This window comes from Bacillus rossius, chromosome 7, assembly GCF_032445375.1.
Source record: "Bacillus rossius redtenbacheri isolate Brsri chromosome 7, Brsri_v3, whole genome shotgun sequence".
Classification (NCBI taxonomy): domain Eukaryota; kingdom Metazoa; phylum Arthropoda; class Insecta; order Phasmatodea; family Bacillidae; genus Bacillus; species Bacillus rossius.
The window spans coordinates 44,082,743-44,096,316 of NC_086335.1; the positions used below are offsets into that span (position 1 = coordinate 44,082,743).

The following is a 13,574-nucleotide window of genomic DNA, read 5'->3' on the forward strand; positions in this document are numbered from 1 at the left end:
TTTTATTATTAAATGGTTAGCAACCATTTTAGTGAGTTTACAATTTTTTGCCACTATCACGCATCCTTAATGTTTTGCTTTCTTTTGACTTATTTACCAGTAATCTGCTTGTATGTTTGCTTTGGGCCCATACCCTGTTGCGGTCGGAGCCACGGTAAATGGTCAGGCAGTGTTTTCAGAGAATTTTAAAGTTAAATGTTAAATGGTACTGACACCACTGACAGACGCAGTCGTAACTCAGGGATGGGGAATGAAGTTAGTCGCTGCTAGACACGGCACTGACTTTCACCTCCCAAGGACACATTTAAAAACTTCCAAAATGAAATTAATTTGTCAATGTACATACAAAAACATAACTGCCCAGGGGGGAAAAAAAACATTCATTACGAAATTCTTCTGAAATAGACATGATAGACAGCAAGCAATACCAGAAAAATTACATCCTTAATGGATTCTAAGTTAAAACACTTTACTGATCTTATGTAAATCACAAATCCTGATTCGAAAATGTTAGCATATTCAAATTCCCTTTTTTCTGCATTGCTAGACATTTATTGAAGTTACATTATTTATAATGAACTAAAGGATTACAAATGGTACATCCATATCAGTCCCTCCTTCAAATGGATAGTACATACACTTAACTTTTACAACATTTGTGAAAAATATGATAATAAAATTATTTGGAAACATATCCCTGTCATAGCTTAAGTCTACAATTTCAATCTTGGAAAATTACTGTTAAAATTTTGGGATAAGAATGATAGGAATAAATTGTCAAAAACATCTTTTAAAATAGGTACCAACTGGAAGAATAACTGTATTAGAAAGTAGTTTATTACTAACAAACGAATACACACAAGCCCAAATGGCAAACTCTTGGCACAGCAACGGTACAGAACCATAAAAAAGCACACAGCGCCAACACTAACTTATAAGTAGAGGCAGGCATTGTCCACAAAAAAATTTGAACGCATATTAGACTGCAACAAGTCATATCCGCACCAGCGATTTCTTCCTTGCGATTGGCGGCGTCTGCGAGAAAAATATTTGACCGAGCCATTCGGGACTTTTTGCTTCCGCACTGAATTACTGTGATTGGTGTTGTGACAATAGACATATGCCTCAAAGAAATTGATCCAATCATGAAACGGAGACGATTTTACAGTGCTTTAACTTTCGGCTAGTCTCGGAATCTTTCCGCAAAATATACGTTGACATCGTCCGGGGCTACGCCCAGCTCGATATGCCATCACACCCCACCACTCCACTCCTTCCCTGGCGTTTGAATCTCCCGCCGACATGTGTGTGTGTGCGTGTGAGGGCGCCGCGAACCACAGGAAGAGGGCGCAGTAGAATCAGTGCTTCGTACCCCTAAATTATTAGTAATTGGATGTTTGTAATTCGCTTTTCTTTTTCACCCCTGTTATTTTTATAATATTTGTCATTTCAATAATTAACGTAAATTTTAAGTGTATTGATGAAATATCCTGCAGGCCGCCAGAGACGTAGACTTGCCGAGGCCATAATGCAAAACCGATCTTCATCTTTTATTTAGAACTGCATAATAAATTTCTAATGTAATTCTTATATTTTATAATTCTATGTAAGAAATTAAAGAATAGCTTTTAGGGTTTTCTTGAGTAAGCCTCGGCGCAATACGGCCCGAATAACGGTACCCTCCGTTTGGCGCACTGCGTCATTGTCTAGCCACCCCGACGGCCATTGCTTCCCCCAGTCGATCTCTAGCGCTCACCGAGGTAGGAAGCACGCCACACTCCGGGGACTTCAACTTTGATATTCAACTGATCCGGTAATTCTGTCGACTAGTAAGTACTCTAAAACGCTTTCGTGTATCCCCGGGGCCTACCTCGGGAGCCGACTGTTTGATTAATATCTGTTAACTCCGGTAACGGGACTTGAAACTTTCGCGAGCATTCTAGCACGGCCACGTGGTGGCCGGCCTCACCTAAGCCTATTGCGCCGTAAGGCTTTTGACTGTTAAACGACGAGACTAGGAGTATGTAAGGAGTTATCGTGCCTATGTGTATGCAAGGCCAATAAAAACCCAGACGCGTAACTTGTGTTGTGATTGACCACGTGTGTGTTACCCGAGTACCTAGGGGCGTGTGGGACGCCTTAAGAGCCCACGGTAGGGATTAAAGCGTGCCCGACGCTGAGAGCGGGCTGTGGGTCTGGTTATTGCATAGGCAGTATTCGGGGGGAAACGAGTCACGTCTCCACACGGGCGACGTCACGCCCTGGGATCGGAGTCTTGCCGGGTCCACGTGCCCCTACACGTGGTGGCGCCCAGTAAATTTCAGCCGAACATCTTAACAACAACCCCCGGCCATGTCAACGTGCCCCTTCTTATAAGGAGACATGAGACTGAAGCTATTGTTTCCATTGGCAGTGCAACAATATAAAAACAGAGGTAAACAGCTCAATGCTCTAGCCAAATTTTATCCACCTGATCAGAACCCCAGCACATGAGGCAGATGCTATTTAAGGCAGAGGTATTCAATTTTTTCACAGAAGCTATTGGAGTTTCCTATACCCTTAACAGAGAGAACACACTGTTCAGTTGTATAATGAAATTTTACTTTGTAGTCTTGCAAAAAGGAAGGAAGTAGTATGGGATGCAAAAATATAATAATAATTTAACTTTCTTACATACAATATTTATAATTTTGTTGATTTCTTCATATATGTTAGATTTATAAATAACTTCCTATCGATATCCGTGTCCGATATATAGCGCAATGGACAAAACTCACTCAGACTAAGCTATTTTATGTACTACATACATACGTAACATATTTCAAAAGTTTTCATCTAAATAAAATGTAATGCTGTGTATGTATGATAGTGTTTTACTACAAGTTAATTCAGTATCTTGAGTTTATATTGTGTGCAAAATAACAGTTTTGTACGTTCTTTAAGGTAAAAATAATTAAGTTTTAAAATTTTTTAACTCAAGTATTTTACCAGTTTTATGTTGAAAATTATTATTCCTTTTAATATAAAGTTTTTAGTTTTATTTACAAGATTGTGGACAGGACTTTTCTTTCCTGCTAAGTAGTTAATGGTAATAATAATTTTTCCGAATGTCTGAAAAACTATGGGTTACGGATTGTGGCCAAGTATTGTAAACATTATTACTTTCCACCTCCTACTGATAAGACGTCAGAACTATTTCAAACCACAACACCATATCTGCACACCTACATGGAAGATGGGAATTACTAGCTTTTGCAAGTACCATACATGGATTGAAAGCCATCATACTGTCACACAGTCCACAAGCAAAGCAAATGGTGAATAATGTTAACGCTGTGAAATAAAAGGGGTGAAGAGACTAGAAAGCCATGTCGCAGTGGGACGTCATGCTGACAGCTCAAGGCGGTGGCAAAGCAGGGTGGCGAAAGGAGCGAAAAGAGAAGCACTTGGACAGACACGCAGAGAGTGAGAGAGACAAGAGACAAGGACACACACCACACACGTTGACTTGCGAGCACCAACCTCGAAGGCAAAAGATTTGCAAGCGAAAACCTCTGATTAGCGCACACGGACAGACATTGGAACAAGTCGTCCCTGGCCTCCGGAGTCGTGGGGCTCAGGTCCTCGTTGTAAATTTGTCGCATGAGTTCCAAGCGATGTCTACGAAAGGAGAACGCAAAGAGTCAGCAAAGGAAGACCTACAAGCTGCGTGGGTCGCTCATCTTTTGCCTTAGAGGTGCCAGGAACATTAACTGGCTTGAGGTGACAAGGTTAGGCAGTGAGACACAAGTCTTACGGGTATTCAAAAGATACAATATGATACCGGTATCCAATACACAGGTAAGGGACGTATCAAGTCACTAGCATTCTGAATTACACGTGATATTACACCACAAATAATCCATATTTGCTCACATGACTTCATGACAACATAAAAAAAAAACAATCACAACCACTACTTAACTACGTAGATAAAGCAAGTAGATTCTACACATTTCCTGATTTAGATTATTTTCATTAAAATAGTAGTGAAATGGTAAAATGAAAAATAGCCTATTATCAAAAAAAATCACTTTGAAAAGTGAACAACACAAAAAACTATAAAAATTAGAAGTGACAGTCTCAGCATCTGGTTATTCTAAGCAGACATCAAATCCATGAAAATAATATTATCTTGGTTAAATCTACAAACAATTACACATCAAACATCATGACTCTTATTTAAGGGCTATTTGTGTTCTGCCACAAATATTTTCCGCAGATATTCACTTAGTGTACCGTCAGATGGGGTAATGTGATGCAGTTTCAAAATACAAGTTAGAATTATTTCATCAGTATTGCTTCAAGTATCTTGTAACTGGTTCTGTCTTAATTAGTATATAAATTATGTCTTAATTCTCCCAAGGAAAAATACAAAAATTTAACCTTTTAGTCCTAATAAAAAAAAACTTGTGTTTTGATTAACCTCACCTATAAGGGTGTAGTGATACAATCATTAATTTTGCACTGTGTATCACTGCAAATATAACATTGGGTGAAGTGATTCAAAATTAACTCTTCAAAAATTAATTTACAATGTACCTATTACACTTTGATTCAACAAACTTATGCTTTACTATTTGTAAAACACAAAGTACAGAATTTAGTTAAGTCCTAATTTATGGAGATTAAAGTATACCTACAGACAAAAAAAATCACCACTATACAAAGTTAAAGTGGAATACAGATATGTCCATGTCCATCACTTCGCTAAAGTTCAAATGGAAATTTTAGGTAACAAAGCCACAATTTCATGTGGATGAACAAAACTTGTCATCAAAATCTGGCCAAAAAAAAGTGATGAAACACTGCATTAAGTGAATATTTGCAAGAAATATTTGTGACAGAACCAAAGTGACGGCGAAAAAAAAAATTCAACATGGTGTGTGAAACTGAGCTTTAAGTCAACTGAATTTCACAGTTGTGTAGACAAACTGTAAGCTTATGTTGGTCAACACCATCTGTGTCAGCATTTCCAAGCATTTTTTTAGTGGTACCCTAGCCATAAACTGCTGAAAAAGTGGGCATACTCCAAATATATTTTTACCCCAATTGTTTTACAAATCAATATTTTTCTTCTGTGCTTAAAATTTTTTGAGCCATTTAATTAAAATAAAAATACATTATTCTGCTGCTTATGGGTATAATTTGATTCATTTAATATTGTCCTCTTTTCTAAATCCCTACTAAGATTATAAATGCCAAAGTTTGTTTGTCTGTTTGTCCATCTTTCATGCAGCAAGGGAGCAACGGATATTGACTGATTTTTTTTGCAAATGGATAGTTTGTGTGACATAGATTACATATAATTATGAAATTCCATAACTAAGGGAGTGAAAAAAAAGGTAAATTCAGTTTTATAATAGAAAATCATAGGAGGTAGGTCATTGACACACAACCAGTGAGTTTGTGCAATTTCTCTGTCCGCCACATAGTAATATAGTAAGGTTTGGCAACTTCTATCCTTCTCCTTGGCAAAACCCATCCGCTTTGTGAAGCTCACGGCTGCTAGTGAACTAATGGCGCTAAGAACAGTTTAGTTCATAACTTTGTCAATAGATGGCGTTGCCTTGAATTTTTAACTCGTTATTGTTTGGTGCATCTGTCACGTCTTGCCAAGGGGGTTGTCCGCCAATCCCACAAAATGAAGCTGAAGATTGGCGTCCTGGTTTTGCTGATTCGTAGCCTTGATGCACTGTTTTTTCCTGTTTTTTCAAGTGTGTGTCCTACAGACTTGAAAATCGGTAAGTGATGTTCCTTGTATTATTACGATGTGTTTAACCTGGACGACGCCAGCTACTTTAGCTAGTACGATAATAGATTTGTGGACCAACGTCTTGTCGCAAACTTCCACAGCCGTGTGGAAACCCCCTGAAGTCCACGAGCGGAATACCGCGGGGGGGACGCTGGAAACCCTGAATTCCACGATACCGCGCGGGGGACACCAGAACACACCTGAGCTTCTCGAGGGTCCAGTAGTGGGTGGCCCCGTTCTTGGTGTCCTGCACCTCCACGGCCACGATGGTGCGCGAGAACGGTCGCTCCTCATCCTCCTCGCAGTCTTCCACGGCGGGCAGCAGGTCAGGGGGCAGGGGGGAGTAGAGCGTGTCCGTCAGCAGCGTGAACTGGAACTGTACCTGCGGGAGGCGATCACCACGCCGGTATCACGGGCCCGCTCCCTCCCACCCGCGGCTGCCCTGTGTTCTCCGACCTTGTCTCACTCCCGCCCAGCACCCTGTTTCATCGTGCTATCCAGCACTTTGCTATACACGGAATCATCGAAACACTTTTTTAACCAATAGATTTTTATACGGACAAGATTTTATGGCATTACTTTTAGGTAAATTACTTGATTATAATATTTCAGTATTATTGTTTTTATTCTTACAAATCCTGTTTAGTCATTTAAAAAAAATGAGTTCTTGTACTTTATGTACATGCGTTGGATGTTATACCTACTTACTTGGCGTAATAAATAACTTTCATTTTGCATTCAAATAATTAAGAAAAATAAAATAATAAAATGACTGTAGTCATATTATAAATATGGTTGGTAAAAAATAAACTCAATAAAATTTTAAAAATTCAAATAAATAAACATTATTCGATATTAAAATAACCTTATGTATAAATTTAATTATTTAATTTATTAAAATTATTGTTCCAAATTTTAAATACATAATAATGAAAATCAAATAATATGTTGAATGTTTAGACTAATTTATTAATAATTTATAATGCAAATCAATTATACCTACATACAGGAACAGAAACTCACACACACTCCCTTGAAAATGGCCAGGAGACTACTAAACCTTCCACTGACACTCCTTGCCAGCGATAATGGAAGATTGCAAGCAACCTGACATTGTTATACATATGGGAACATAACCGCACTTATATAAATACACTTGAAAAAGTTTATAAACACAATTTATACCATTAATATTCACAATAAATAAATGTTTTTAATGATATGGACCAGTATTCAATATCAAACACTCAATTATAAGATTTAAAAGCAAATATTGCATTATTATTTGTATATAGGACCTAAGTAACCTTTATTTGTATGCACCCCATTTTACATCATGTGATAATTTTGTTGCATGGTGCACATGTATCATAAAAATTCTCTCTCATAATTTTTTTCATAATGCATCTAAAGAAGTATATATAACTTCAAAAAGTGTACCTATTATTCAATAACTATCATGCTTAGATAAAAAAAATTTTCTTAATACTTACTTCACAAAAATAGTGTGATTTTTACTGTGATACACAACAATAAAATAATTTGCAATAAGCTTGTTTCGGACAGAATTAATCTGTATACAAATATATTGGCGAGTACCATCAGCAATGTCAAAATGATTGATCAGAGATGTAAGGTCAAAAAAGGTACAAACATTTTTACCCACCCATTAACTCTTTATATTTTGGTACAAACTTTCTGATAAATAAATTACTTTCTTTGAATTTAATATCATAAATGATTAAATTTATTTGATATGAAATAAGTGTGTTAAAATTCTGATTAATTTAATCTTTTTGGTAACATTTCAATGCTGTAAGGTGTATTAACTTTCATTTTGTTGTTAATATGGTGTGCTGACAAGATTTTCAGTGTTATTTCAGTTTCATTGTAAGTCACCATAAAATCTTGTACCTAAGAATTCAATAGAATATACCTACTTCCTTGCACAATATTCACTTCTACTTTTTTTAAATATGCTGCACTGTTATATTTTCCATTAACAAAAAATACCAGCACTGCCATTCTGAAAAAGAATCATTATGGCAAGAAGAATGACTATCACTATTTGACTGACCAAATCAATACACAGTTGATAGAATTGTCAACATATACGAACTATCAAGTACACATAAGTTTATGATTAAAAAAATTAAGGTACTGATTTTAAGACAGTAAAAGCAAAACCTTTTATGAGCAATTAGCCAAATAACTAATAAAGTTTGGTAATTGAATTGCACTTGAAGACTGCTGCAATTGGGTAGGATCCTGGTGGCAAGCGTTCACCTTAGCTTTATCTCACTCTTATCTTGCCTGAATTGAGACACACTCCTTGTCATCACACACTCCACATCTAACACATTCCATTACCCTATCGTTCTCACTACCACTGAGTTTTCCCCTCAATGGTTGTTCTCCTTCTCTCCTTATAAACTTTCCTGGAGTTCTCCCTCCGACTTCTCGGCTTCTCCCTCGCAACTCGCTGCCCCAGTCACCCCACCCTCTCACCCAGCTCAATCCTCGATATACTTTAACTAACATCTCCGTCTGCCTTCTGTCCTTTACGCTCTCCCACCCCATTTCCTTCATCAGCTCTGTTGGACTTGAAATACTCTTCCTTTTCATCTCTATCAATTGTCCTGCACTTTCCCTCCACCCACCTAGCTGTTCTCCAGACATAAATGTCCGCCGAGATGTGCGGGACCCTAGGCCATTTAATTTTAGGGGACATAATATTTTGAGAAAGGGTCTTTCCAGTGGGCCTGGAGGGAAAGGAATGACCCTCAGGCCTTCGTCCGGAAAATACAGGGCAAATCAATTCTTTCAAACAAATTTATAAGCCAATCCGGAACTTCAATTTTGACAATATTTTGGATACTTTATTTTAAGAAATTTTTAAAGTCCTTCTTGACAAATTAATCCTCTGGTTAGCTTTATAAACGCTTGCGATGTGTGAAATAGGTATTGTCCAGTACTTTAAATTACATGCTAATAACAATTTAATTTTCCTTTTCCCTTAATGTCCATATTTTTAACAGAACACTTGACAAAGATAGAAAATTAAAAATGAAATGTGCCCTGGACGGTTGCCCGGCTTGCCCCACCTCTGGAGACGGCCCTGCGAGATATTGTTGATTTTCCTTTTTCCCAGCATTCTCCTGTCTGTGGGGACCTTGAAGCATTCCACTGACAGACGATCAGAGTGTCATCGTGTGCAACACTGGCGTAACCAACCCTTGTGGGCGCTAGTGGGCTCTTGTTGGCTGAGTCGCACGATCAGTGAAGTGGTGAAGAGAAAAACAGCACCAAGAGACACTGGGCATTCAGTTGCAAAAGTGATTCATGATGGTAAATTATAAAACTGTGAGGAAAAAGTACTTAACCGGATATTTTTAGATGGCTGTGATTTTAAGTATCTTTTTTTTTAAAGTAACAAAATGTATGAACATGAAAAGCATTATTTAATAAAAAAAAGTAACATACACTTATCAATGATAATGCAAAATGCTATACCATACAGCAAAGCTCCATTTATACACTTCTCAAGGGAGAAGGGACCAAGGAAAAAATCATGCTAAATGCAGGAGAGTGTAAACAGAGTGAAATTTGAACTTAAACAAAATTAGCACAATATCGGACCTCATGAAAGTGATTTAAAATGCAAGAAAGTTTAACAGTGTATCTACAAATATCTGGTGAACCGATTTCAGGATTTTTTTTCGGAACTTTTTAATAAATTTTTCTTACGCCATATATTATCTCACAGGATCTTTTTTATATGTATACAAGAAATATATATATAAAGATAATAAGCAAAATTAAATATAATACAAACTAGATCTACTATCTGCATGCCAATTTTTATGTTACAAAGCTAAAACCTATTCAGAGATAATTTCCACATGATATTTAAGTGAACAGTCTTCAAATGTATAATGTGTGATTATAAACTGGAATTCGGTGTCAGAAAACAAAATTAAAGTTCGCAAAAGACTGCTGGATGTTAAAGTTTGTGACTTCAAGTATCTCACAGCTTTTTTCAGGACTTAATCGTTACTTCTGTGAACAGTCCTTTATTGTGAGTTTCGTGATCTGCAGACACACCATTGAACATTAGGGAATGTTCAATGGTGTGTCTGCAGAGAACTAATGAGAACTAATGTACTACAAACATTACAACTCACCTTGACACAGCCAAAAATCTACACAAAACAAAAATACTGCCCTGTAAGCACACGCTATAGACAACTAACCTTCTTCTTGAGTTCCACAGAGATGGCGTTGGCTTCTTTGAGGAAGATGGCGTTACCCCATAGGTCGTCGCGTAGGGACGTAAACTGGTGGAACTTCCACTTCCTGAAAGCCCACGCAGCCAGCTGGAACTCCCGGTCGCCCCAGTTACACTCTGCGTCAAACAAGGGGTTGACTGAAATGCCACCAAGGGCAATCGCAGTCAGACGCAAGACACTCAGCATTACAGACAGGCAGGAAAACAGTTACAGAGCATCACCACAATACACTATGAATATGCACTTCACAGGTTATTGCAAGAATAAGTGTGGCACAGAAAACTTGGAAATTTTTCCTTCAGGAAGTTTACAATAAACTTTCACAGTCATACAAACTTCCCAAAAAGTAATAAATAAAAACTATTTTATTTTGAAATAAAAATGTTATACTTTTAATTTTGTTAACTTTATCTAAGTGACTCATGACAAAAACAAAATAGACTCAAAGGAGAATATGTATAATTTAAATATCCTCTTTTATTCTTTTATCAGAAACATCAGTTCATAAGTTCAGCTTAAGTCAAATATACATCAAAATTTAAGTTTGAAAAGTTTTTTTTTTCCCAAGTGAATAAATTTTAAACCACCGCTTTGAATTAAAACATCTAGGAGCATGGCTTAAATTTTACCACTATGCCACAAGATTAAAAAGGCCATACATTGTACAGCTGAAAGCCAATACAGAGCCTTGCTCCTATAGGAGATAACAGAAAATAAAAAAATTCCCACAGTTCAATTTGAAAACATTGCATGTTATCTTACGGCCACGCTGCACTTGCAATAATTCCGTGAAACTGCAGTTTGATTTGGAATTCCAAATCAAACTTTGATAATATAAAAATATTCCTAAATGCATGCATACATTCCAGTATGAAACATGGACCAATAAAAAGAAGTTAAAAAGTGTCAAATATAAAAAATCTACTAAATATAAAATTTTGTTTAGATCAAGTAGGATATCAGATTATCACTAGCACAACTAACAAAAAAACTAAAAATCAAACATGCTTAGTGAATCAAATATTATTTTTATATTTGAACAAATATTTATGAGTCTATGACACTAATAAAATTAGAAGTCATTCATATAGAGAAATGCTCAATAATTTTATATGTATGTACAAATATGTTTGCCATATTAAAAGATAATGTACAATCAAAATACAGATAACATTCACAATATAATATCATACTTTCTACACTGACATGATAAAAACACTAGAATGTGATTTGTGTGATTCCAATAAAACTGTTATGCATGCACACAAAAGTCCACAAATATTTAAAATATTTAAAATATATACATATATAAATATATACATACACGAGGGTCATTAAGTAACGAGACAAATCGATATAGCTCAAAAATTGTTTATTTAACCAAAATAAAATGTTTACCTATTTATCAACATAGTCCCTCCAACACTTATATATACTTATCCATTGTTCCCTTAAGCTGCAAATGCCCCTAGCATAAAATTCTTTTGGTTGCTTTCGGAGCCACATTTGCACCTGAATCTTGACTTCTTCACTGGAGCCGAATGTTTTGCCGCGTAGAGCTTCCTTAAGGGGACCAAACATATGAAAGTCTGAGGGGGCGAGATCTGGATTGTAAGGAGGGTGTGGAAGAATCTCCCAGCCCAGGTTTTGAATGCATTCTTGTGTTATTTGTGCTGTATGCGGATGGGCACTAGCGTGAAGCAAAATCACACCTTTTTTTCAAAATACCACAATGTTTAGTGCAAATTGCAGACTTTAATATGTTTTCCAGCATATCAGTGTAATTTTGACTGTTGATTTTTCGTTGGTCTTCAAAGAAAATCACATATAATAGGGTCCTGTTGAGTCCCAGAAAAGTATAAGCATCACTTTACCAGCAGATGACTGGGTCTTGAATTTTTTCCACATTGGAGAACTTGTGTGTTTCTACTCAAGTTTTGTCTCTTCAACTCAGGCTCGTAATAGTGAATCCATGTCTCATCGCCCATTACCTACAATACTTTCAAAAAAAGCTTTTTTGTCAGTGGAAAATTGGACTTTCAACTGTTTACTGATTTGAAGCCTTGTTTCCTTGTGGGTGTCTGTAAGTTGTCTCGGCACCCACCTTGCACAGGTTTTCTTGTATTGCAGTTTATTGTGAACGATGTTATAGACAGTTCCAACACTTGCAGACACTTTTGAAGCTATAATTTCAACAGTGATTCTTCTGTTATCTCAGATTATCACGTTAATGCGAGATTCAAAGAAGGAAGTGGATACTTCGACTGGTAGGCCACTTCGCTACTCATCACCAATACTTTTGCAGCCACTTTTAAATTGTTCTAACCACTTGTAAATGTTCGAACGGTTCAAACAATTGTTCCCATTAACTTTTAACATCCTTGCATGGATATCACTACCTTTAACTCCTTCTGTAACTAAAAATCTAAACACTACATGTTGTTCTTCCACGGTGCAATTCTCAATCTGACTTGACATCTTGAACTGACAGATTTATAGGTTATGTTTACAAAATCTTATCAAACAGCTGATTAGAAGTCAATACAAGTATGCCAACTTAAACTTTTGAAAGTTTCACATTTATTAAATAAACCGTTTTTGAGCTAGATCAATTTGTCTCATTACTTACTGAATGACCCTTATATGTTATAACTTCAAAAAGTTCACAGACATTGGATTTCTAATTCCCATTTCCAATTTCTATTTACTAGTTTTTAATAATGTCTTTATTTGACAGGTTGGCACCCCTAGAAACAAGGGCCCTTGGTGGGTTTGGAGGGTAAACCTCAAAGGAATGAGATGGGACAGTGGTCACACTGAAGAAGAGACATGAACCGTGTTTCTTTAGGATTTATTTTTCCCGAAGGGAAAATTATTATTTCAGGCGTGCTATACTTGCTCTGTAAATTTCATCCCATGGTACCGTAAAATAACTACCATATTCACCCGAAAATAAAACAAGAGTTTTTCATTGAAAGACAACCCAAAAAATCAGGGGTTGTCTTATAAGCAGCAGGAATGCTATTTCAACAATAATTTAGGATTTAGATATTCTGTTTAATTGGAAAAAAATATAATTGTTTAAAATTACAAAGTTTAAATTTAATTTTTTATTTAATATTGATGACATTAAGCATTAGCTAAGCAATTTTCATTATCATTAGAGATTCAGATTTGAGAAAGAAAAAAAAAATCTAGATTTTTTTTTTTTTGTGATGCAATGCAGCGACTTCTGAATAAGCAAGGAAAGGAAAAAGGTAAGTTAATAATTTTTCTTTGAACCTTGACTTGCATAAATAGGGGTTGTCTTACATTCAGGGTCAACTTAACTTTGGGTAAATACAGTCATTTAAATTCTATGTTTTTATTGTACCTTAGACTAATTTTATACCTACCCTAGATATATTATTTTGATTATTTCAGACTTTTGGTTTTTTCAACTAACTAGATCTAACTGAAATTATCTACAAAAAATTCTTTCAAAGAAGGGA

The 13,574-nt window shown here is 36.2% G+C and overlaps 1 protein-coding gene across 11 annotated transcripts in view; it reads right to left on the reverse strand.

The window, feature by feature from the left end:
* The window catches only part of LOC134533921 (kinesin-like protein unc-104), a 191,719-nt gene that overhangs the window by 38,027 nt on the left and 140,118 nt on the right, over positions 1 to 13,574 (reverse strand). For 6 of the 11 annotated variants that reach the window (XM_063371716.1, XM_063371718.1, XM_063371722.1 and 3 more), the window contains 3 exons: positions 10,048 to 10,220; positions 5,995 to 6,176; positions 3,523 to 3,660 (listed from right to left, as the gene is read on the reverse strand). In XM_063371716.1, the coding sequence (XP_063227786.1) occupies positions 3,523 to 3,660; positions 5,995 to 6,176; positions 10,048 to 10,220 (493 nt within the window). The remainder of the gene's footprint in view (positions 1 to 3,522; positions 3,661 to 5,994; positions 6,177 to 10,047; positions 10,221 to 13,574) is intronic. The other 5 variants (XM_063371726.1, XM_063371725.1, XM_063371727.1 and 2 more) reach the window with 3 other exon arrangements.